Genomic DNA, 26667 nt, shown 5'->3' with positions numbered 1-26667 from the left:
CTTAAGCTGTGTGTGTGTGTGTGTGTGTGTGTGTGTGTGTGTGTTTGCTAGTACTGTATATAGAACTTCTTATAGAAATTCTTACATGAAACACATGTCAAATTGAAATTATAAAATAAAATGCTCTAGATATTATGAACCATTAGTCTCCTTAACAATGATTTCAGCTTACTGGACAAATTGCAGAAAATCTTGGAGAGGAAGAGCAGTTGGTCCAAGGCTTATGTGCCCTTCTATTGGGCATTTCTATTTATTTCAATGATAACTCACTTGAGAACTACATGAAGTAAGGGGGAAATGCTGGGATAAATGACTTACTAATGTTATCAAGAGAAAATGATAAATATTTTTGTGCCAAAGTATAATGTAAAACAAGTTTTTATGTTTTGTCATGACTTTTTTTAAGCATCTCAATATACTTATCTCTTTAGAGAGAAACTAAAACAACTAATAGAGAAGAGGATTGGCAAAGAGAATTTCATAGAGAAACTAGGATTTATTAGCAAACATGAGTTGTATTCCAGAGCATCTCAGAAACCCCAGCCCAACTTTCCCAGTCCAGAATACATGATATTTGATCATGAGTTTACAAAGCTGGTAAAAGAACTTGAAGGTAAGATAAGGACTTTTATATTGGTACTTTCATTACAAAGTACCTATGATTATATTGTATATGTGTAGTCTGGTCATGTGCAGATTTTATGATAAGCTTAAAAAGGGGGGGGGGGCGGTTTCCTAGCTCTTGATGTGCAGTCCATTGAAGGGTTTTCAGCCTTCAGTAAAATTGGAAAGATTATTTCTCTCTCATACAGTTAGGCCATATGTTTTTACTGATTAATTCTTAATAGCATAGTATTTTAAATGTTAAAAATAAATTTTAAATAAGCTTTCTTTTATAGGTGTGATAACTAAGGCTATTTATAAGTCCAGTGAAGAAGATAAAAAAGAAGAAGAGGAGAAGAAAACATTAGAACAGCATGACAGTATTGTGACTCACTACAAAAATGTGATTCGAGAGCAAGTGCGTACTGATAAATACACTCTCTGACATAATGATACTTCTTTACTTTAGAAAAGAGTTTTTACTGGCATTTCAAATGTAAGAGGATACAGAAAGTAAAACATGTTGTTTTCCTAAATAATTCAAAAGCATCTGAGTATTCAGTAAACTGAGTATTCATATGTTTTAAGCAGTATGCAGGATGTTGTGAATAGACATGAATCAGACATGTTTCCCTATCACAGTCTCATGGGGAGACAAACCTATAAATAGATTATGACACATGGATTATAATATACTAGAGGCCCATTGCATGAAGATTCATGCAATAGAACTTCCTTCCCCTGACTGCCGGCACCTGTTTCCCTCTGGTACTTAGGCCTTCACTCTGGCTGGAGCCTTCAGTCTTCGCTCCAGCCGGAGTGTCGCTCCTGTAGCTCCCTCTTCCCCCCATAGCAGGCGTTCCGCCCCGCCCGGCTGCTCCGCGCCTGCATGCGTGCTGCCCAGAGGCTCAGAGAGGCGGGGGGGCAGGGCCACCACCATTTTTGTCAGGTTAATTTGCATGCTCATTCCTAATTGGCTGGTGATAGTCGTGAAGTGGCGGTCAATTTGCATATTTCTCTTTTATTAGTGTAGACTAGATGTCCAGTGCATGACATTTGTGCACTGGGGGGTCCCTCAGCCTGGCCTGCACCCTCTTGCTGCTCCTTAGCACTGCCTTGGAGGTGGGAGAGGCTCCTGCCACCACCACTGAGCTTACCAACTGTGAGCCCAGCTTCTGGCTGAGCAGCACTTCCCCTGTGGGAGCACGCCGACCACCAGGGGGCAGCTCCTGCACTGAGCATCTGCCCCCTGGTCAGTGCACTTCATAGTGACCGGTTGTTCCACCATTCGGTCAATTTGCATATTAGGGTTTTATTATATAGGATTAAGTCCAGTGATAAGAGATAATCAAAGCTGTATGGCAGCACTGAGAGGCACCTAATTTAGCTAAGTAGGAGCAGAGGCTTCAAGAAAACAGAGAAGCCGAGCCCTAAAAGAATGGCCAGGAGTAAGCTAGGCAAAAGGAGAGAGAAGAAAGAGGCAAGAGATGTAACTGGCATATGCATAGAACATTGGGTAGCTACATAAAGGAGGCAAGGCTTGAAGGAGGGAGCCCAAGAAGGATGTGGTTGTGGTGGGCTAGGGGAGGAAATTGGAGCACTGATGACGATAATGATAATGGCTGCCAGTTTTTGTTTGCTGGGTACTAGGTGATCACTAAGCACATTTTAAACACAATCTCATTTAATTTTCACATCATCCCTACAAAGTAGTTAATATCTTCAGTTTAGAATAAATGAGGAATCTGTGACAGAGAATTTAACCTGTCCAGGGTCACTCTGTGAGTGGTGGAACAAAATTCAGATACATATGTTACTGGGACTCCAAAGCTCATACTTTGTGGTATAGAGTCCACCTGAAAAAAATGTAGAAACTAAGGAAGATAAAACTGGCAGGTCTTGGTAATGATTGGATGCAGATGTGAGGAAGCATAAAGGGTCAAATATGATCCTTAGATCGCTGTCTTACACAAATGAATAGCTGATATTGAGTTAGAACAAGGGAACAAGAAAGGGAGCTGATGTATTAGAGTGGATAATTATGAATTTAGTTGAAATTACATTTTCAAAGTCATCAACTGACATTTTCTTTTCAGGATACCAGAGAAGCTCCCATTTGCATTGTGTTGAGCACCTTCAGTCTTCCATTGCTTTCCTTAAAAATGTTTCTTAGTTTTTTCTTTCATTTAATCCCTCATCCTGGTACCTTGATTGGAATCCTATAAAGTGCAATAGTATTATCTGGAAAATGGGATTATTGATATTGTTAAAATCTCAGTGTCATAAATTCCAGTACACTGGTGGCAGTTCATGTGGGACAGCCCTCCACTCCTGCCATTGTGCACAGCCTGAGGCAGGTGTGGCAAGTAAGAGCTTGGGTGGAGCCCTCTAAATGACAACTGTCTCTGTGTGCTTTTCTTCCCCATAGTCTATATTGTTGAGATTGAAATTGTAAGAAAGAATAAAAACCTATATATATAAAAGCCTAATATGCTAAGTGTCCGACCCAGCGGTCAACCTTTCTGTTGACCACTCGACCAGTCACTATGACACGCACTGACCACCAGGGAGCAGACACTCTGACTGGTAGGTTAGCTTGCTTCTGGGGTCCAGCCGATCGGGACTGGGCAAGATGAGTTGGACACGCCCTGGAGCCCTCCCACGGTCCCTCCCCAGCCAGCCAGCCCCAATCACCAACCAGACCGGGGACCCCACCCGTGCACAAATTCTTGCACTGGGCCTCTAGTAATGTTATATATGGTTCAGTCTGAGCCTTTCAGTTTATAAGCAAATCAGTAAATTAGAATCAGCCTTGAATGATCCTAATTTGGATTATTAAACTACCCATGGTTATTAGGATTTTTCATCTATATCTTAGTACAAATATGTAATGTCTTTAGAGCACTAGAAAATAAATACTTGGAATGTGATGTTATAGCCTACACTTGGAGCTGATAAATGCAGTTGATTTGGAAGAAGAAAAGAGTGATTTGACACAATTAGTTATAATGACTCTTCTTTAGAAATGTTTCTTTTAAATAGTTACACCATTTAAAATGCTATTTGACAATTAGGAAATAAGCACAGAGAGCTATAAAATGTTCATATACACTTTGACATTTGAGAATCCATCCTAAGGAAATTCTCCAAAATTCAGGACAATTATATGGACTCACATATTTATGGCAATAAATTTACCATTTAGAGAAATGGAAAGTAGCCTCAGTATTGCTTTTGAATATAAATCATAGTGCATCTACTGATTAGATATTAAGCAAGCATTAAAAATTATGATCATGGCCCTAGCCTGTTAGGCTCCGTGGTTAGAGCATCGGCCCCTGGACTGAAGGATCTCAGGTTCCATTCCTGTCAAGGACACGTATCTTGGTTGCAGGCTTGATCTGCGGCCTTGGTCGAGGCACATGTGGGAGGCAACCAGTTGATGTGTCTCTCCCCCTCTCTTCCACTCTCTTTAAAAATTAGTAGAAAAAATATCCTCAGGTGAGAATTAACAACAAAAAAATTATGATTATGAAACTGTGTTAGCAACATGGGGAAATTATGAATGAATAGTCAGTAAATTAAAGATTACAAATGTTCTTTTACATGATTGTCTTTAATGTGAAAAGTAATATAGGTGCATATGTATAATACATATACTGCCTTTTTTAAGTAGTTTGGTTTAAGTTTCTTAAATGATTTGATGGACCATAAAATGGAATTTTTCAAATTGACTTTCCCCAATCCCAATAATTGCAGATAGGTTGCAGGATGTATGATAGTGCTTGTTAGTGGGGTTTTATGTTAACTGGCCTTGGTGCATATACTGCCTAATTATTGAACGGTTTTGGAAGTGTTGAGTACTTTAACATCCTGACCCAAAGTAATCTCTCGTTTTTAATTTGTTCACCTTAATGCTAATGGGTATGAATTTACAACACCTGAATTATGTTTTATTTCACAGGATCTGCAACTTGAGGAATTAAAGCAACAGATTTCTACATTAAAATGTCAAAATGAACAGCTCCAAACAGCAGTCACACAGCAAGTATCTCAGATTCAGCAACACAAAGATCAGTATAATCTTCTTAAAGTACAGCTAGGTACGTGTAGTTGGCCATCACTGTTGCAATGTCCCCAAGAATTGTCAAACAGATTATTTTTGTAGACTAGTCTTTCTTTAATCTTAAATCAATCACTGTGATAAACATGTAAATCAGATTTTGAAGTTCAGCCTCCTTGCTACCTGTTGGATTTTCTGGTGCATGGATTTTCAGCCTTTGGATGTACATTAGAATCTCCTGAGTTTTTTAGGTTTTTTTATATATATATATATAGCACCAATACTTGTCAGATGGGTACTAGATTTATTGGGGTGATCACTTTGTAAGTTATATAAATGTCTAATCACTATATTGTACACTAAAACTAATACAATATTGTATGTCAACTGTAATTGAAAAGAAAAAAACATTTTTTTTTATTTTTAAAATATATTTTCATTGATTTCAGAGAGGGAGAGAAAGATAGAAACATCAATAATGAGAGAATCATTGATCGGCTGCCTCCTACACACCCCCTACTGGGGACTGAGCCTGCAACCTGGGCATGTGCTCTTGACCAAAATTAAACCCGGGACCCTTCAGTCCACAGGCTGACACTCTATCCACTGAACCAAACCAGCTCAGGCTGGAAAATAAAAAATACTTTAATTAAAAAATAAATAGCACCAATACTGAGACCTCACTGTGTTTCTGATTTAATTTGTCAAGTTTGGGTCCATGTGTCAGTAATTATTACAGGCTCATCCCTAGGTGATTCTAATGTATAACCAGTTAAAAATGACTGGTCTAGCCCAGCCATCGTGGCTCAGTGGTTGAGTGTTGACCTATGAACCAGGAGGTCGAGGTTTGATTCACGGTCAGGGCACATGCCTAGGGTTGCGGTCTTGATCCCCAGTAGGGGACGTGCCAATCTAATGATTCTCTCTCTTCATTGATGTTTCTCTCTTCCTCTCCCTTTCTCTCTGAAATCAATAAAAATATATTTTTTTAAAAAGATGACTGGTCTAATTTTTTTATTTCCTTGTCTACAAAGTTGAGCTGATAATAGCATCTGGGTCATTTGGGAATCAAATGATATAATATTAGTAAAATTCTAGTTCAGTGCCTGGCACATGGTAAGAGCTCAAATTCTTGTAAATAGTATCACCCTGTAGTGCTTATGATAGGAATGCTAGCTACTTAGAAATGTAGTTTATATCAAAGTGATTAAAATTTTCAGAAAAATTATCTCTTTTACTTCCTTTATTTATGACAATTTGACAGTTATTTTAGTCCATATAGAAAGCTATTCCTTTCGGGACATTTTTTTAAGGGACTTTATTTTCTCTTATATTGGCAGAATAGGAATTGAAACTACTATAATTTTTTATCTTAAATCACCAAACCATGCAGTTTAGTCTTAATAAGACTATTTTGCTTTTCTCCCAGAAACCTTGAAAATATCATTAGTTCATTATTTTTATCAACACACTATTTTGCAAAAATGAGATGTGCTTACAAAAGTGCTGCCAAACTAATTAAGCAAATTTTATATTTATATTTGAATCTTCTAATTCAAAAAATGAAAAACTCAAGTGTTGTGCTGGCTTTTCACATTTTATGCTTGTCTAATAGGAAAAGACAATCAGCATCAAGGTTCTCACAGTGATGGGGCTCAAATGAATGGCATTCAACCAGAAGAAATTGGTAGGTTGCGAGAAGAGATAGAAGAATTAAAAAGTAATCAGGAACTTTTACGAAGCCAACTGGCTGAAAAGGACTCTTTGATAGAAAAATTGGTAAGTTAATGTTAAAAATTTTTAAATAAGAGGTCAAGAGTAATCCTCATTACCCTGCTTATTTTTTTTCTGGATCCCTTAAGCCAAAGTATTATAATAAGATTTTAGAATATGAGCTGTGTCAGACTGTCTGAAGTTTCACTGCTTCCTTGCTTATTGACTGTAAGCAATTTAACTATGAAAAAGTTGTAGACAGTGTGTGGTATCTTGAAATTTTGTCAAAATAAAATGTTGGGCCCTGACCGGGTGGCTCAGTTGGTTGGAGTATCGTCCCATATGCCAAAGGGTTTAGGGTTCGATTCCCTATCAGGGCACTAGGTTGTGGGTTCAATCCCTGGTTGAGGCACTTAAGGGAGGCAACCAATCATTGTTTCTCTTTCACATCAATGTTTCTCCCTTACTCCCAGGTGAGAATTAAAAAAAAAAAAAATGTTGGTATGAAATTTTTTGGTAAACATCTACATGTACAGTTCTGTTTTGTTTTTTTACTATCACTTTAGACTGAATTTATTTCATAGTTTATTTCTATGCTATTTGTAGAAATCTTCCCAAACATCCCCAGACACAAATGAAGCAACAGTTTCGGCTAGAGATTCTGAACAAATTGCAGAATTAAAACAGGTAATTGTCCAGCTTGATCCAAGTTCTGTTTTGTCCTGTTTTAATTGTAATAGAGTAGCCACTTTTCAGTTGTATTAATCTAGAGCTACTTTGTGTGGTGCAAGCAAAAACTGATAGTGATGAAAGCCGTGTGCAAATCCAGAATTTGTTGTAATTATATGGTAATGGTATTTGCTTGTTATTGTGGTTTTTTAATTTTTTTAATGGTGTTCTTTTTAACAGATCTCCGCATCTCACCAGATTATTTGTATATTATTAGTGAAGTAACAATTAGAACATAATTATGTTTATAAGCTACAAATATGAAGATATAAAATTTTATGCCTAAGCCATACAATATTGACCATGATAATTGCTTTGTTAAGTGTATGGCTATTTAAACCTTTCTGTCCAAAAAAAAAATATTGGTTTTTATAATTGAAAAGAAAAAAAACAGGAGGTAAACTTGTGTGTATGTCCTGAAAATAGACATTTCCTTGATGAAATTAATGCCATTTAAGTTTACACCTCAACTGTTTTTTATATCTTAGGAACTGGCAACATTAAAGTCTCAGTTAAACTCAAAATCTGTGGAGATCACCAAACTACAGGTAGAAAAGCAGGAGCTGTTACAGAAAACAGAAGCATTTGTAAGTTAGTTAGTTTTTTTTCTCCTGAAAAATAGTAAAACAAGGTTAAGATGTTGTTTCTCAACCACTGTGGAAAAGAAGCAAATTTGTCAAAAAGTACCTTCCCTTTAGCCAGATTTCTAGTCACATCTGCTTCTTGTCCATGGTGGCAGCCTAAATATTACAGTCAGACTCACCCAGTCAATTTATTTAAATTCTTACTGGTTCATTTTGCTGATATTTTGTATTTTATCCTATCTCTGTACCTTCAGTCCAAGTTATTAGCAGGTTTACTGCTGGTATAAAATTGTGAGAAACCTTCTTGAGAACCCATGCAGTTCATAGGGGTCCATGCCAGCAGACAAAAAGGCCCTCTTGGATCCTTCCTGGATAACCACCTCTCTATTCTAGCTTCTGCTGAGTGGTTGATTCGATCAATGAGTCACACATGCAACCTCTTTACAACGGTTGTCCAGCCACCCCCTTGATGTTTCACCAGAATATGCCTAATTCTCATTACCTTTTGTTTAACAATTCCTTCTTCAGTTTCTCTCTCCTTTCACATTTTATTATAAGCAGCAAGGAACTAGACCACGCCTTTGACACTTTGCTTAGAAATCTCCTCAGCTAAATGTCCACGTTCATCACTTAAAAATTCTACTTTCCACAGAACACTAAACATAATTTAGCCAAGTTCTTTGTCACTTTATAACAAGAATTGCCTGTCCTCCACTTTCCTCATTTCCATCTCAGACCTCAGCCAAAACCACTTTAACATCCATATTCCTATCAACATTCTGTTCATGATGATATTCGTTTTCTCTACGACCATGGGAGCTTTCTCTACAGCTCTCCTTTTTTCTTTCTGAGCCCTGACCAGAATTGCCTTTAATGACCATATTCCTGCCAACAGTCTCTTCAAGGCAATGTAGGCTTTGTCTAACATGCACCTCAAAACTCTTCTAGATTCTATCAATTCTAAAGTCCTTTACACATTTTTAGATATTTGCTACACCAGCACCTCACTTCCCAGTATTTTATAGAAAAAAAGTGGGGAAAGACTAAAAAATTGATTTAAGAATACTTCCTATAGCTCTTAAGAAAATACTTATATTTCACCAGTTAATGGCATTCAACTCAGTGTTCCCACCTATCTCTCTGAGATGACAGTGTCAACTAAACTTACAGGCATTTTATGAGGAAACGGCTTTGAAAAATATTCCCTGCTATTAAATGCTATGTTATAGCTACGTGAGAGCTGTCTTGTTGATTGCTTTCCTGGTGTGACCTTGAGGCAACTTAACCCAGCCTTCCTCATCCTCTGCTGAGATTTGGTGCCCCACCACTCTTGTCTTCTACTTTACTATAGATCACTCATCTTTCTAGGGAGAGCACTTTATTCCTGTAAATATATGAGGGAATTATATTTTCTGTTATTGGAAATAAAATTATAAAATAACAAGAAAATTAAATCATTGGGGTTTCATATTGATCGTAACTTTAAAGAAACTGTTTTTTCCCTAATTTCTACTTTCAGGCACAATCAGTTCCTGTATCAGGAGAGAGTGAAGCTGCAATAGCTGCAAAAACTACTGATGTAGAAGGAAGGCTGTCGGCATTATTACAAGAGACTAAAGAGTTAAAGGTTGGCTTTGGTTTACTGCATATTATATGGAATGAACTCCAGGAAATGAGAGTTTATTTCACTTAATTTCTCAAATCCTTAGATTTATGAAGAAAGCTAATGATGTGTAATGTTATCTTACAATCTTTCTATTCTATTACCCAAAATGGCACAAATGAAGATTTTTTTAATGCCTTTTCAAATAATTGTACCAAATATGTAAAGTAAGAATACATCAGAATGTACTTTGAAATTGAAAATAGTTTTCTTATCAATCTCTAATTACAATAAGAAGCAGGAATACAAGTTTGGCTAATACACAAGCCACATATAAGCTTTTCATAGGCCAGAGAACACAGGCACATGAAATCTTGCAGCCTATTGTGTGACATAGAAACCAGAATAAATAATACAAGGAAAGGAATGAGGTAGTAGTAAAAAGAATAAAAGGCATGCAGGGGAAAAAAGGAAAATAATGTGTAAACATGCCTTTTGGATTATGCTCAAATTATTTTTAAGCCATTGGTTTTATTTGAAGCTATTTTTTTCTGCCTTTAATTGTATGTATAAAGTTGGGGTGAAAGTTTTTTTAAAAAAAAACTTTAGTTCTAATTCTGATGCTAACCAGGCTTCTGCTATAAAATTTTTTGTGTATTTATTCCTCTGATTATCTGAAATGTTATTGTCTCTTAGGATTTATTGAGGAATAATTGATTAAAAATAATTTTTTGATGTTAAACTGTATTTTTCACAGTAACCATCTTTGATGTATAACCTAACATAAATGCTCATGTTACTGGATGAATGTATGTTTTAAGCATCCTATCACCCTGGCCAGGTTGGCTCAGAGCGTCGTCCCAATCCACCAAGGTTGTGGATTTGATCCCTGGTCAGGGCACATACAAGAAGCAACCAATGAGTGCATAAATAAGTGGACCAACAAACCAATGTTTCTCTCTCTCTCTCTCTCTCTCCCTCCCTCCCTCCCTCCCTCCTTCCCTTCCTCCCTCCCTCCTTCTCCCCCCACCCCTTCTTCTCTCTCTCTAAAATCAATAAATAAACTTTAAAAACAAACAAAAAAACCTCTACCCTTAAACTCCTCAGATTGGATAGATACAGTGATTTATCATAGAAAGAATCTACTTGTTAAAAACCTTAGGAGAGTTAATACTAATTTTAGATTCATGATTTTCACCTTTCTTTTCCTAGAATGAAATTAAAGCTCTGTCTGAGGAAAGAACTTCTATTAAAGAGCAGCTGGACTCATCTAACAGTACCATTGTCATTTTACAAAATGAGAAAAACCAGCTAGAGGTGAACATTAAAGATTCTAAAAAAGAACAAGATGATCTCTTGGTGCTGTTGGCTGATCAGGATCAGAAAATATTGTCATTAAAGGATAAACTCAAAGAACTCGGTCATCCAGTAAGATTGAAATGTTTCCCAAAATGTTATATATTATCTTTCTTTATAATGTATTTTTAAAAGTTATACTGTACCATGGAAATATCATACCTATATATCTAGAATATAGGCATAGATGTGTTAGGTACATGAATTCAGTATCATCTACACGGTGTTCACCGAGTTGACTTAAGATGAGATTGGGCACAGTTTTCAGCATTTGTTAACTGTTCTCTTTTGGGCTTTGAGCCTAAAGAGTGAATTGATTTGATTGTTCCTGTCATAACAAGACTCTTATCACCCAAATGTGCCATTCAGTTTTGACTTTGGTTCAGGTGAGAGTTATAGCCATCTGTCGTCCAGTTAACCTATATGTCTCGTCTCATATTAAAAATGGCAGAGTGGCCAGAGAGAGGACAATTGGGGGAAAAGGATACTTATGTAATACTTTAAACAATAAAGAATTTTAAATGAATGAATGAATGGCAGGAGCCTTAAGCATTAAAGCAAGGAAATCAGATAGTGTGTAATCTGGTATACTTACTGAATTAAATAATTTATCAATAGATATATTATGTATGTATTGAATGTGAAGTGAGAAATCTTCATAATGTTAAATGTATTTTCTGATTAGGAGGAAGAAGAGGATGAACTTGAATCCATAGACCAAGATGATGAGGATGATGAAGATGAAGATGATGACAAGAGCCACGGTGATAACTAGCTTTAAATTTTCTAGGAATGATAGGGATCTAATCGTAACTTTGAACATGAAGTCTTAAGAGAGTGCTTTGGTTTGCCTCTACAATAAAACTTAAACCAAGTGGGAAACGTTCACTAATAAGACTATCAATGTATTTTTTTAAACACCACCACCCATGTTGAAAACCCTTAAAACTCTAACTTTATGCAGAACCACACATCTTTTATTGAAATTCATCTGAGCTGTCCCAAAATATAATTTTTAAAGAACTCCAGACACCAAAAATATACCATTTTAAGGCATATGATGGCAATGCCATTTGCCTTAGTTCATTGGTTGTTTACATAAGTTCTGTATTTGTCTATTTTCACTTTTCAGAATTTGTGACTTTAACTACTAACACATTAGATTTAATGTGTATTGGAATCACTGTTTCTAAATTCAGTATTGGAGTTCTTAGCTAATGATTTCCTTTTAAAGAAATGAAGTTACTTAAAGGCAAGATAGTGTGAGCAAGAGGTGGGGGGGCTAATATATATCATCAGCCCTCCATCCAGTGCTACTCCTGAGTTGAGCAGGACAGGACAGTTTAGAGTGCCTTGACACCTGATAACGCTGCATTCTGTACCTCAGTGAAAGATACTGACACAGCCATAAGGAAAGCGTTTCTGAGAAACTTTTGCAACAGTATATTAGCATGTGGTTGGTTTTGGTTTTAAGCTAAATGTTAAAATAGAAGGTAACCATTCACGCAACTCAGATTTAGTATTGTTGTTTGATTATCATAAAACATATTATGTTCCTAGTTTTAAAAAGACCCAAACTATGATTTATGTAATTTATTGGCATTTTTGCTGAATAGATTTAAGTCAGATAATAGATTTTTAAAAAGCAAATGAAGCAATGTGTCAAAATTTAATGTTTTCGTAATAAAAATAGATATTATGGACACTTAATCCCTGGTCGTGGTTTCCTTTTCTTAGATTTTGAGAGAAGTATTCTTCTAAAAACATAAGGCAAGTGAAAAAAAAAAAAAAGATAAGGCAAGTGGAAGTGAAGTAAGTACATTATTGTACCTGATTGTTAAAAGCAATCTGATTCAGAACTAATGATTAAGATTACATAAGGTTAGAGGGGGCTGATCAGAGCAGAAGTAGAAGAGGTTGGAGAAGGGTTTAAATGTTTCTAAATTGAGCATTGGAGTTCTTGGCAACAGTTTTCCTTTAAACAAGTAGTTTTACTTAAAGGCAAGACACATATATCATCTGGCTCCTGACCTCAGGAATGATTTGAGCAGTCCACCTAGGGACACAAACTTTTGAAAGAGAAGTGTCTTTACGTGTTTTGAAAAAGGCGATGGCTATGTGTCACAGAGCATTTGTGAACCCAGCACGTGCCCCTGTCCCCTCCCACCACTACCACCACATCCTGAGGACCTTGTCATCAGAGAACACATGACTATTACCGGGCCAGCTTAGGCTGTGTGACATCTTGCTAAAGTTGACACACGAAATAAACAACTGGTTAATGACTTCATTTCAGGCTAATAAAATGGGTCAGGATTAAGAATGAGACTTCCATAGATAATGGGATACCAAAGATCTACAAAAAGAAACATCTGCAAAATCAATGATAGTTTGCCAAAGGCCAGTCACTCAGGCTGCCCTGGAGTAGAGAAGACACGAGGCCTCGAAGCTGCACATTCCAGCCTGGAGCCCAAAGGGACATCTTCCTAACCATAGCCATAATTCTTTGCCTGGATTGCTCTGGAGTCTTCAAAACTTGTCTCTCTCTGCCTCCACTCTGGTTGTGGCCTCTCTACCACACGCTCCCATCATCCTTCATATTCACCACAGAAAGCTTTCTAAAATGCAAATAGGAGAAGAGATTGTGGTGCCTGCTGTTTGGATCCTTAGCCAGGTGTGTTAGGGCTCTTTGTGCTCTCCAGCTTTATTTTCCTTAAAGTATATTTTAGAACCATCCCAAAATACTTGCTACAGCGAAGATCCTGCTTTTTCAACCCTCACTTGCTTTTGCACATGCTCTTTCTTCTGCCCATTTGTCAGCCCTCTCATTAAAGGCTATTTTTCCGTGTATTAAGAGCTACAACAGTGGAGCAGTCATAAAGCATCTACACTAATAAAAGATAAATATGCAAATTGACCATACCTCCATGATGCCCACCAGCCAGTCAGGAATGAGTATGCAAATTAACCCAACAAATATGGTGGGTTAATTTGCATACACAGGCATGGAGTGAAGACTGAAGGCTCCAGCCCGAGCAAAGACTGAAGACTGAAGAGGCTTGGCTTCTCCGCTGTGGCTGGAGGGAAGGCCTGGGTCCCAGGTACTAGAGGAAAACCAGTGCTGGCAGCCAGGGGAAGGAAGGCCTATTGCACGAATCTTCTTGCAACGGGCCTTGTCCTATATAATAAAAGCCTAATATGCAAATTGGCCAAATGGCAGAACAACTGGTCGCTATGATGTGCACTGACCACTAGGGAGCAGATGCTCAATGCAGGAGCTGCCCCCTGGTGGTCAGTGCACTCCCACAGGGGAAGTGGCTGCTCAGCCACAAGCCGGACTGACGGCTGGCAAGCACAGCAGCGGTGGCAGGATCCTCTCCCGCCTCTGCAGCAGCGCTAAGGATGTCAATCAGACATCCCCCGAGGGCTCCCAGACTGCTAAAGGGCGCAGGCCAGGCTGAGGAACACCCACCCCCAGTGCACGAATGTTGTACACCAGGCCTCTAGTAAAATATGTCTTTATAATTTGAAATTTTATTCAAGAGTTTACACCTCTAGAATCATCATCCAGAGTTACTATAAAAGGTAAAATAATAGCTCATGGGTTTTTTAAAATATTTTTTATTGATTTCAGAGAGAGAAAAAAAGAAACATCAATGATGAGAGAGAATCATTGATCAGCCACCTGCACGCCCCCCACTCAGGATAGAACCCACAACCCTAGCATGTGCCCTGGCCAGAAATTGATCTATGACCTGGTTCATAGGTCGTCACTCAACCACTGAGCAACACAGGCTGGGCGTAACTCATATTTTAAAGAATGCTAGTCTAAAATTATGCTGATTATAAAATCAAACCCTTAAATTTGTAAGTTTTGTTGCCGCCAGGTAAGGGCCTCATAATTCTCATCTGTATTGTAACAGAAAAATTAGTTCATCCCATGAATATTGAGTGTATGATGTGCTGGGTACTGCTGTAGACACTGGAGATAATAGTAGTGAATAAGACAAGAATAAGATAAGTGCCTTCCTGAAATGACTCAGATTCTGAAGGAGTAAACAAGTATGGAAGACAATGTGGGGTGCTTCGTAGCTTCTGGAAAGTTGTTTGCATCTTATCCCAAGCTTGATGGGAAGCCAGAGGACTGGTTAGATCTGATTCCTCTTTCATAGATAATTCTCTCTGTTATGTTGAGAATAGTCTAGGGCAGCAATTTTCAACCTGTATGCCGTAAGAATTCTAAAAACATACAATACCTTACTATTTAATCAGGGGTACTGACCTCTTTTCCCTTAAATAGTAAAATTTTAAAAATGACAGCAGCCAACAAAATAATAGCTGTCCGGTGTAAATCAAAATTATAGCTTTTCTTTTTCTCAGGTTGGCAAAATAATATATTTTTAGGTGCCACGGAATTTTAGTAATTAGTTCATGTGCCATGAGATGAAAAGGGTTGAAAACCACTGGTCTCGGGGTGGGGAGAGGCGATTGCCAGAATCTAAGCAAAAGCAGATATAGTCACACTACATTGTAGGGGTACAGGTGTCTAAAGTGGTAGGATTTGGGATATACAGGGTGTCCCAAAAATGTATACACACACTTTGAATGATTATAAAGGTAGTGTTTATTAAAATACATTTAATTTTCAAAATTGAGCTAAGCTATTAGAGTGTGTATACATTTTGGGGGGCACACCCTGTATTTTATAGGTAGAATTGAGAGGACTTAATGAATTGCATGTGTCTGGGGAGTAGGGGAACAAGAGAGGTCAAGAGTAACTCCTGGGGTCCTGGCCAGTGTGCTCAGTGGTTAGAGTGTCAGCCTAAGCACTGAAGGGTTGGGGGGTTACTGATCAAGGGCTTGCTTGGTTTGCAGGTTCAATCCCCAGCTCCCATCAGGGTGTGTGCAGGAGGCAACCAACCAATGTCTCTCTCTCTTTCTCTTGCCCTCTCCCCTCTCTCCTACACACAGACACTCCTTCCTCCCTCTAAAAATCAATGGAAAAACTATTCTTGGGTGAGGATTAAAAAAACAAAAGTAACTCCTAGGGAAAGGTGGTGCACTTTGCTGAGCTGAAGAAGCCGGAGGAGCAGGTTTGTAGTGGTGATCTGGAGTTGTGGTTTTAGGATTGCTAAACCTGAGACCCAGTAGATACATTTATACACATAGATTTGTTCAGTAGGCAGGTGTATATAGAAATTTGGAGTTCACTGGGGCTGAAAAAATAGTATATAGATGGTCTTTAAGTCCATCCAGCAGGATAAGTTCTCAAAGGGAGTGTAGCGGGAAGGCAGCCAAGAACTGAGATTTTGGACAACACAGTTTGTTTATATTAAATGAACAATGAAATCATCTCACCCCAGAGCAAATTTGAGCCTTGGAATTAAAGTGGAAAACTGAGAAAGCAATGACCTTTGAACTGATTTGCTACTGCAATTTTGGAAAAGTAAAACAATTATTTTATATACTGCTTGAATGAAACTTTATTCTGTTGATGCAGACTAGTTATTTACTAGTGAATCTAATTAAACCTGTTTTTGATAAATCTGCCCTGCCAACCAAATAGGAGATATAAGTATTTGAAGAAAATGTTTGTTTACAATTGCATATCATTTGAAATGTTTTTAATGCAAGTTATTTTATCAAGTTGTCCCATTTTATCAAATTGCCTCTATTGTAGATTAGTGACTTAACTTCTCTGCCAGAAACTCTAAAGAGCAATTTTGTATGTCTACAACTCAGAAACTTTAGGATTTCCTATAACTTTTCAAAATGAAAATTAAGCCAAAGGGAAAACATTAAGTGGCACATATCTATCTTAAAATGTGGTTTCCCTTCCTGCAAATTAACTCATTTTGTCTAGACATAGGTTTTTTTCCATATCCACTCTAAGCAGTCATGACTAGTTTTAGTTCCAAAAAGCTTTATACATCGACCTTGCTACAATTACACATCACTTTTGGTTTTGCTCATTACAAAAACATGAGACCACTTTGTAATTATATTTCCTGATGAGAATGTAAATACATGAATCTCTAATACCTGGTTTGCTAGTCTTTTTTCCAGCTCTAGCTTTTTAATTCTATATCTAAATTTATTCTCTAAACCTAGTGGGATATCTGTAGTAATAAAGATTGCCATTTTGGGCTAAGTTTTTAACCTCTCTGTGACATTTTATGCTCCTAATACTCACATGAAACAACTTGTTTTTTATTCAAAATGAGTTTGCATAAATACAGCCTATAAAACAAAACAAAAAAGCAGGCAACTGTCTTGCAGCACAAAAAGGTTAGCATGTTTAAAAATAGAGATGAATAAAAGCTTAAGTATTACTTAGGTTTCTATATTGCCTTACAAATTACCTTAAATTTAGAGGCTCAAAACACACACACATTTATTACCTCACAGTTTCTGTGGGTCAGCAGTCAGGGCACAGCTTAGCTAGGCTCTCTGCCCTTGGTCACAAGCCCGCAATTAAGGTGTCAGCCAGGTGATTTCATCTGCAGGCTCCACTTGGGGGGAACCGGCTTCCAAAGCTCACCCAGTTGTTGGGAGAATTCATTTCCTTATAGCTGTGGAACTGATGGCTTCAGTTTCTTGCTGGCAGTTGGCTGACGTCTGCCCTCAGCAACTAGTAGTCACCCCTAGTTTCTTGCCAGATGGGCTCCCTCAGCAGGCTCGCTTACATTGTCAAGCCAGCAAAGGAAAGCTCTAGCTCCAGGCAGCCTGCCAGACTGAGTCTCCTATAAATTCATACAATCACATAATTGACTTGCATGATTTCGCTGTATTCTACAGGGTAGAAGCAAGTCGGGTCCTGTCTACACTTGGGAAGGAGTAACCCAAAGGCATGAATACCAGGAGGTGGAGATCGTGGGGTGCCACATACTATTCTTGAACCCAAATTTCTTAATCTGTCGAGATGTTTTTGAGATAAGATGTATGGGGAGTGCAATTGGAAGGGAGTAGTAAGTTTAACAGCAAATGTTTATGTTAAACTCCACCTTATTTAGTTCTAAGCTGCGATCCTTGCAAACGAACAACTAAATAGATCGGAGTAACTGTCACATAGGTCAATAATATAACAGTATGAGCTACAGATCACGACCTAGATAGTGTCATAAATTCAAATTTTCAGACCAGTTCTCTGAGCTTCATATCCACTTCATTGTCTCCCAATTGGTATCACAAAGGCACTTCAATATAATATGTTAAAAACAATTCATGTTCCTCCCCTCCCTAAACCCGGTTCTCTTGTATGCTGATCTCATGTGAATTGGCACCATCCTTTTATCCAGTTGCACACATAATAAATCTTGGACTCATCCTTAGTACCTATCTCAATTCAGATTGAATCCCTAAAAAGTTCTCATGTCTGTGCAATTTCTTCCATTTTGCCGGTATTCTTTCCCTGGGTCTTCTCAAGTACTTGCTCTGATGGAGAAGGCCGCCTCCAAACCACAGCCAGCTAGGAACGGAGGCTCTCGGTACAACAGTCTAGGACAGTGGTCAGCAAACTCATTAGTCAACAGAGCCAAATATCAACAGTACAACGATTGAAATTTCTTTTGAGAGCCAAATTTTTTAAACTTAAACTTCTTCTAACGCCACTTCTTCAAAATAGACTCGCCCAGGCCGTGGTATTTTGTGGAAGAGCCACACTCAAGGGGCCAAAGAGCCACATGTGGCTCGCGAGCCGCAGTGTGCCAACCACTGGTCTAGGAAGAGTCCTGCCCAGCTGTTAAGTGAGATTGGAAGTGGTTCCGCCCCAGGTGGACCCTGAGATACTGCAGCCCCGGTGGACCCCTTCATTGCAGCATAGTGAGAAACCCTGCAGCCGAAAGCCCAGCAAAGCCGCACCTGGATCCCTGACCCGTGGCCACTGGGCGATGATAAGTGTGTATTGTTTTAAGCCGTTGAGTTTTGGGGTAATTTATTATGCAGCAATAAATAACTCATGCACACAGTACAACACATAGTGCTTAGCTCCTTTTCCTTCCTCGTGTCTCTTCCGATTTTGGTAGTTTTACCATTACAAATTTCTGCCTATGTATTGGAATGCAATCTATTTTCCTGTGGTTCCGCTCACTGACCATAGTTTGAGTCTTCGGGTTCATGCAGTCTTAAACAGCAAACTGTATCCCCTGAGGCTGCTCCCAGGCAATCTTCCCTGCTCCTCCAAGTGTTCCCTCCCGGTCCCCTGGAGAAACTCTTATGTAGGCGGTGCCCAAATTGCTGGAAAGAACAAACACCTCCACGACTGAGTACTTCCCTTGTCTGACAGCTGCTTACTCCGTGCAAAGCAAGGCAGGTGCAATGCTCAGGAATGCTGGGCAAGCACAAAAATGCCATTTTCCATTCAGTCCAAGATTTTAGCATCTTTTTTAGGAGACAATGTAACATTGCCCACTCACTGCCTTGCCTGTTTTCTACAAATGCCATTGTTACACCATCCTGTACCTGTGCAGTTGTACTTTGGACTCCCAAAGACAAGATCTTTTATGTCTGTTTAAATTTAGAACTGTGAGCTTCGCTTGCATTGCTACAGCCTTTTGGAATCTTTTTCATAACCCAGTTTTTATCATAAGCACTTTACTATTCCCCATCTCTTTAAAAAATAACCACAGAAGAGTTGGTTTTGCCCTACTGACCTCAGCAAGCTATTGCCACAGTTCAATATGCTCATGCATGGGAAACGTCATAAAATTTCAGGTTTATTTTTTAAAAGAAATTGTAACACTATGCAATTGAGATTGCTTATGAACTAAAGCAGCTATTAGATATATAATAAATACATATAATAAAAAAGATGTATAATAAAAATAGGATTTTGAACCTCATTTTAAAATACTTCATTTAATACACCACTAATATCTAAATAACTTAAATTTTCTAATTTTATATTATTAGTATTTTTCTTGTTGATAAATATTTAAAAAGCATTTAGTGTTCAAAGTAATGACAAAGTATATAGTTGGATTGTAAAGATAATGTTCTTTTTTGTCTTGAAGTATAATCTCTAATGTTGTCCCAGGTTAAGATAAGTAACTCAGTTATGAAAAAATATGCAGATATTAAATTCAAGAAGTAGCATCCTTGCTCACATTTAGATATGAACATTTCTTTAATCTGGTCATATTTGAAAGGTATTCCAATATGTTGCTATTTCAGTGACAAATTTCTCATATTGAAACACTCTTGCTCCCAATTTAATAATTTTGAGTCATAGTAATAACCAATATTCAATGGAAAAAAAGATTGCTGAGTTTATGAAGTTATAATATTTAAGATAACTTGGGTTACAAGTAATAGAAACTCAATTCAGAAAATTATGATCAGGCGTGCTCTTCCTCCACAGGCATGAATCTCCTAAACTCCAAGGGACCCCCAGGAGACTTGCAGCCAGGGGAGCAATGGGCAGTGCAGCTCTTCCCGGACTAATCCCCTGATTCCTGTCTCAGGGCGCCCTTTTCTCTGCTTCCCAGTGAGCTAGCAGCCCCGTCTAGGCTCTCCTGTTGCTTCTTTGCTAAGCTCTTCCTTGTTTCACTGTCCCCAGCTTTAATAAATGTTACCTCAAAATAAAACAAGAATAATAATAAGACTAGAATAATAGGAGACAGCAGTATAGAAAACTCTTTTGGGATGTTTTGCTATAATGGTGAGTAGAAAAAATGGGCCATAGCTGGAGTAGGGTCAAGTGAGAGATTTTTAAGGTAGGAAATACAGCCCTATCTGTGTCTCAGTTGGTGGAAGGTCATCCCGTACACCAAAAGGTGGATTCATTCCTGGTCAGGGCATAAAACTATACTGCAGGTTCGATCCCTGGTCAGGGCACATAAGGGAGGCAACTGATCAATGTCTCTCTCTCTCTCTCTCTCTCTCTCTCTCTCTCTCTCAAAAAAAAAAAAAAAAGCATATCTTTGGGTGAGGATAAAAAGAAAAAGAAATACTAAAGGCTATATGCTGATGGATGATCAACTAGGGAAGAGGTGGGGTTACAGATGCTAAAATGATGTCCTTGAGTAGATGAATGGGCATAAGAGCTAAAGCACAGGTAGAGGGTGTGGCCTTAGAGTGGAGTGTGGACAATATATCCGTAGTAAGAAGAGGGGAGTGGAGGATATGGGTAAAAAAGGAAATAGTTTTTGGTATGTGGTGGTGGGAAAGTGTAGACATTCTCTGATTGCTCCTATTTTCTTAGTTAAGTAAGAAGCAAGAAGTCAATTGACAGTAAGAACTGGGGAAGAGGTTTGAGGAAAGTAGAGAAACTGTGAAAATAAATGTCTTACAGTGGAGCTTGGGAAACTAAATGCACCAGGAAGATGTAGTCCAAGCATCCACTTCAGAGACAAAAATGTCTGGAGGAACAAGACTTTCTCTTTTGCTTTTTTTTTTTTTTTTTTTTGCTTCCCTTCTTAAGAGCCTGGAAACCATTCCTTGAAGCCCCCAGCGAAGTTTTTCCTGTGAAAAGGGAGTAACATCAGGCCTGGGTCTCTAAATAGATTTACACCACTCTGGGAAGGTGAGCTTGGAGCTGCCTTCTCGCAGCACTGTTTCCTTGGCAACTACCATGTGCCGCTAGAGAAGAATGCTTTGTGCTGGAAGCTGATTGCTGCCTTATCTGCTTTGAAATCCCCCATCTGCGGAGCTGCACCTGCGCAGAGAGCGGTGAGCTGGCCTCTGATAAACACTGCTGAGACTCCCGTCAAGTGCATCCGTGCACCCGATCTTCCTGTACGGGCCGGGGGTGGGTCACCGGGGCCAAGAAGCCAGTATACCTGGGTAGCCCCTGAGCCTCCTGATGACATGATGAAACTGTACACTCAGTTTGCCTGTCTTGTATCCCTCCGTAAGATTAATAAATAAAGTATTAGAATAAAGTCTATTGTATCTTACGAATTTGATTGATAGTCAAAACCTGTGATTACTTCTTATGTGAGGCAGAATGGCATTGGAAGCAGAACTGGCATTCACATCCTTAATTCAATTGGTATCTTCCTGTCTCCTGGCCAGAACTGGCTCACAGACTCATTTCCTGGCAAACCAATTACCATCAAAGGAAATAAGACCACAGTGATTGCCTTGACTAATTGCAAGTCACCCCTGGGGTGTGGTGGGTGATGAGGCAGCATCTCTTAAGCACGTGGCTTTCGTGGGGGTGGGGATACTTGAACAACATTAAGGTTATGTTAAGAAGAAGACAGAGGCCAGAGTCTGGCAAAGCAATCAGTCGCATTATGTATGTTGTGCATGTATAATGCACGGGATAAAATGGAACATTCTCTCAGGTCTCTATAGCTGTTTACGGTGACAGAACAATTGGTCCTCCTTAAAAGGTGACTATTTCATGTTAGACATTAGTTATATCACAGACCAGATATGTAACCCAAGCACCAAACTCAATCTTTCCATTTTCTTTTTTTTTTCTTTTTTTATATGTTTTTTTAAAATATATTTTATTGATTTTTTACAGAGAGGAAGGGAAAGGGATAGAGAGTTAGAAACATCAATGAGAGAGAAACATCGATCAGCTGCCTCCTGCACACCCCCTACTGGGGACGTGCCTGCAACCAAGGTACATGCCCTTGACCAGAATCGAACCTGGGACTTTTCAGTTCGCAGGCCGATGCTCTATCCACTGAGCCAAACCGGTTTTGGCAATCTTTCCATTTTCTAATACAATCTTCATATTTATATGAAATTCACATTTCTATGGTTTAAAGTTTTGATGCTAAGTTCCATCAAATAATGTCCATTTAACTTATTTTTTGTGATTGTCTCTCATGTATAAAGTGCTGTAAAATTAACAATGTCTGAAGGTTAGTGAAAAATTCATTGCATTACATCAGTGTCTTCCTGAACAACTTACTTATTAACTCATTGATTTTGTTCTTAGAAGAGTGATTCATCTGCAGACTGAGCTCATTAGAAACATTGTGTTCCACAGCTGACTAGCACTGAACCAACTTGTTTTCCTATATACCCTATACGTACACTTAATGTAGATGATCAAATAGATTGGATACTTCAAGTAATAGAGTAGGCAGACCCGAGTCCAAAACTTGTTCCTTCACTATTAAATTTGAGTGTTTTAGTCAGCTCAGGTAATAACAAAATACTGTAGACTGGATGACTAAAATAACAGAATTTTATTTCTCAGTTCTGGAAGCTGGGAAGTACAAGATCAAGGTAGGTTTCCCCTGAGGCCTCTTTTCTTGACTTTTAGGCAGCTGCATTTGCTGTCTGCTCATAACGACCTCTTTTGCACATGGAGGGTGGGGGACTCTCTAGTGTCTCTTATAATGGCACTAATCCCATCATGGGGTCTCACTGTCATGACTGCATCTAACCCTAATTGCTTCCCAAACGTTGGTGTTTCCATCTCTCTCTCTCCCTCTCCCTTCCTCTCTGAAACCAATAAAAATATGTTCAGAAAAAGAAAAGGACAAGGGGCAACCATGTCTTGTTCCTGTCTTCCCTGTGAAATCCAGACGCCTATAATTGCTTGGTTTTATGCATGACTTATATAGAATATTCATTATGCAAAGGAAGTTTCCTTCAAATTGCGTTGTCTTCTAAAATGTTCAAAGGAATGCCCTTTATTCAGAGCTAATTAATGTGGCATTTTGTTCAAATTATGGTAATGGACTAAAATTTTTCTTATATGATCCACCAAGTGCTTTTTCATGATAAATCTGCTTTTATCATAACTAGAGGACTGGAGCACAAAATTCATGCACTCGGGGGGAGGGAGGAAGGGCTCAGCCCAGCCTGCGCCCTCTCGCAGTCTGGGAGTCTTTGGGGGATATTGGAGAGCCGGTTTCAGCCCAATCCCACAGGCCAAGCTGAGCCCGGCTTCTGGCTGTGCAGCGCTCCCCCGTGAGAGTGCACTGACCACTAGGGGGCAGCTCCTGCATTGAGTGTCTGCCCCCTGGTGGTCAGTGCATGTCATAGCGACCGGTCGTTCTGCAGTTTGCTCAATTTGCATATTAGCCTTTTATTATATAGGATCAGTATTTTTCTCTGGTTAGGTATTTAACCTTTGTTAATATGGAAAAACAATTTCTCACCTGAGCTAAGAACAGTATGGTTCATTTTTGCTTGCTGTCCACTAACTTTACCTTTCCTGGGTTAAAATTTTCTCTATGGGCTAAAATGCCATTTAATAAACTTAAGTGCTCTTTGAATTTTTTATTTAATTTTTTTTATATTTAAGTCATCTTTATTTACAAAATACTATCCTGAGAATATAAATCCATTAAGTTCCAATTTGAGCATAAGCATAATCACTTAAGTAACTGCAATTACTGAAAATGAGAGAAAATCAAAATTATTTTTGAAGAGAGACCAAAAATATTGTCACGTTTCTTGTGGTTCTGGATGTTCATTCAGTAGTAGGCTCATTTGAAGGCGGAATCAACACAGATGGGAACTCATGTCTGCTTTCTTGGTTCTCCTTTCTCATTAGTAACCTAATGATTCTGAGGATTCCCTGGGCCTCTTTAGCCTCTTCCTCCTCCCCGTGGAAGCAAAGGTGAGAATCTGAGTGGATCCTCCAACAATGTTGGAGGAAAGAGAAAAGTTCTGGTTTCAGATGAAGGTTCACCCAATGGTGAAGGTTCTTATGGGGAATAGCTTCTGCCAAATGCTGTATTTAGAATGTGAAGGGCATAAGGATCTTTTTCTGAACGTTGAAATTTAAGCTCTGTTTCGGTTAATTTAAGCTCTGAGGTAAGAATTTCCTGTCTTAAGCTATTTCCAAATCTTAGCTATTGTAAATTGTGCTGCTATGAACATAGGGGTGCATATATCCTTTCTGACTGGTGTTTCTGGTTTCTTTGGATAAGCCTAAATGCCCATCAGCAGATGAGTGGATTAGAAAACTGTGGTACATCTACACAATGGAATACTACACCACTATAAAAAAGAAGGAACTTTTACCATTTGCAACAGCATGGATGGAACTGGAGAGCATTATGCTAAGTGAAATAAACCAGTCGGAGAAAGATAAATATCACATGATCTCACTCATATACATATTCACTCTTTATTGGCTGTGGGCACCACCATCTTTGAGGGCGTGGCAGTCAATTAGCATATTCCCTCCTTATTAGATAGGATGATTGGACAACTGCAGCTTGTCTTCACTGAAAACCCAAGGGTCTCTGGGTTGGCTGCTTCACTATGTTTATGTTTATTTGGGCAAAGACATTTACTTTAAGTCTTCTTTTATGAACTCTCTGCTGAATTGAGCTCTCCATACTTTTTCTTCATTCTTTCTTTCATTAGCTTTATGTTAGTGCAATAATGCCTACTGTCCTATAACATACTTTTTTCTTTTTTTGTTGTTGTTGTTTACTTTTTAAAAAGAGGTTACACCCTAGCTGGTTTTGCTCATGGTTAGAGCATCGGCCAGTGGACTGAAGAGTCCGGGTTGGATTCTGGTCAAGGGCAGGTACCTCTGTTGCAGGCTCCATTCCGGCCTGGTCCGGGCATGCAGGTGGCAACCAATGGATGTGTCTCTCTCACGTGGATATTTCTCTCTCTGTGTCTCTTTCCCTCCCTTCCACTCTCATAAAAAAAAAAAAAAAAAAAAAAAGCAATGGAAAAAATATCTTACGGTGAGGACTAACCCCCCTAAAAAGAGGAGGTTACTTACGTTCAAATTGATTTGAAAGCATTCTTAGAGGTGATTCGTCAGACCTCCTTAAATGGAAATGGACCCATTGCCAGTCACACTGTCTTTGGAAATTTTATTACTATTTATTACATAATAAATGAGTACTCATGCAACTAATCTAATTCTTTATCATTCATTACATTTTTTAAAACCTTATAAGTTTTGGGCTTTTGTCTCTATTTTCTATCCTTCCTACTTCATATAATTAACTAGAGCAGTGGTCGGCAAACCGCGGCTCGCGAGCCACATGCGGCTCTTTGGCCCCTTGAGTGTGGCTCTTCCACAAAATACCATGTGTGGGAGTGCACATACAGTGCGATTGAAACTTCGTGGCCCATGCGCAGAGGTTGGTTTTCGGCTCTCAAAAGAAATTTCAATCGTTGTACTGTTGATATTTGGCTCTGTTGACTAATGAGTTTGCCGACCACTGAACTAGAGGCCCGGTGCACGAGATTCATGCACTGGGGTGGGGTAGTGGTCCCTCAGCCGGCCTGTGCCCTCTGGCAGTCCGGAAGCCCTAAGCCGGCAGTCGGACATCCCTAATGGAAGACTGTTATGCTATAGACATCTACACACTGAATTCTGTACCTGTTATTAGGGAATTACAGATGTATCTATTCAGCATTTATAGGGATGGGGCAAAAGTAGGCTTACAGTCATTCCTATGGAAAATAAAGTAATAATTAATGAATAACAATATAAGAATAAACTGTGTTTTGCGTGCTCACAGCTGTAAACATACTTTTGCCCGTTCTATTATTATTGTTTTAGCCTCACCAATTATTTATTTACTATATCTAAATTATGGTAATTTTTAAGGCGTGAAATATAAATGTTTCCCGTTGGGCATAAGCACAGAAGCTCAGCCTACTGTTAATCGCCTGCTCATCCAAATGCCCTTAATGGAGATAAAATAACCATTAGGATCTTTTCCAAATCCTCTGTATTAGATGACTTTTTTGCAATTAGTGCAGCAGTCGCTTTTGGTTTTGAAGTCCCTGCAGCCATAGGTTTGACTTTAAGCAGCTGATTGCTTTCTGCAGTAGTAGAGTAGATGATTTCTTATAACCACATGAAATTTTTGTTCAGTTTTCATTTGTTGGTTTGTTTGTTTTGTAGAACTTCATTTATTCAAGGTCTTTTTGATGACTTTGCCTCAGCCAGAATTGGCTAGTAGGTTTCACCTTGTGTGACACCTTGGTACACTGGGTTGAGATCACGAGACCACATTTTGCTCAGTGGAAAAAGGTATCCTGCTCAATTAGGGATGTCCCCTTGGAAAAAGAATGGATATTAGTGATGGCTGTGCATCTGCCATCAAGTCAGGACAGTAACG

At 38.8% G+C, this 26667-nt stretch overlaps 1 protein-coding gene across 2 annotated transcripts in view; it reads left to right on the top strand.

The window, feature by feature from the left end:
• Nucleotides 1–12361, top strand: part of USO1 (USO1 vesicle transport factor) — a 78992-nt gene extending 66631 nt beyond the window's left edge. For both annotated transcript variants that reach the window (XM_080670672.1, XM_080670671.1), the window contains 10 exons: nt 168–286; nt 432–613; nt 900–1021; nt 4568–4706; nt 6282–6445; nt 6986–7066; nt 7597–7695; nt 9212–9319; nt 10508–10723; nt 11337–12361. In XM_080670672.1, coding sequence (XP_080526798.1) covers nt 168–286; nt 432–613; nt 900–1021; nt 4568–4706; nt 6282–6445; nt 6986–7066; nt 7597–7695; nt 9212–9319; nt 10508–10723; nt 11337–11426 — 1320 coding nt within the window. In that variant the 3' untranslated portion in view covers nt 11427–12361. The remainder of the gene's footprint in view (nt 1–167; nt 287–431; nt 614–899; nt 1022–4567; nt 4707–6281; nt 6446–6985; nt 7067–7596; nt 7696–9211; nt 9320–10507; nt 10724–11336) is intronic.
• The last annotated feature ends 14306 nt before the right edge of the window (nt 12362–26667 follow it).

This window comes from Plecotus auritus (genome assembly GCF_963455305.1).
Source record: "Plecotus auritus genome assembly, chromosome: 1".
Lineage (NCBI taxonomy): Eukaryota > Metazoa > Chordata > Mammalia > Chiroptera > Vespertilionidae > Plecotus > Plecotus auritus.
Note: the sequence above shows the minus strand (reverse complement) of the source record. Positions and strands in the feature narration are given on the sequence as shown.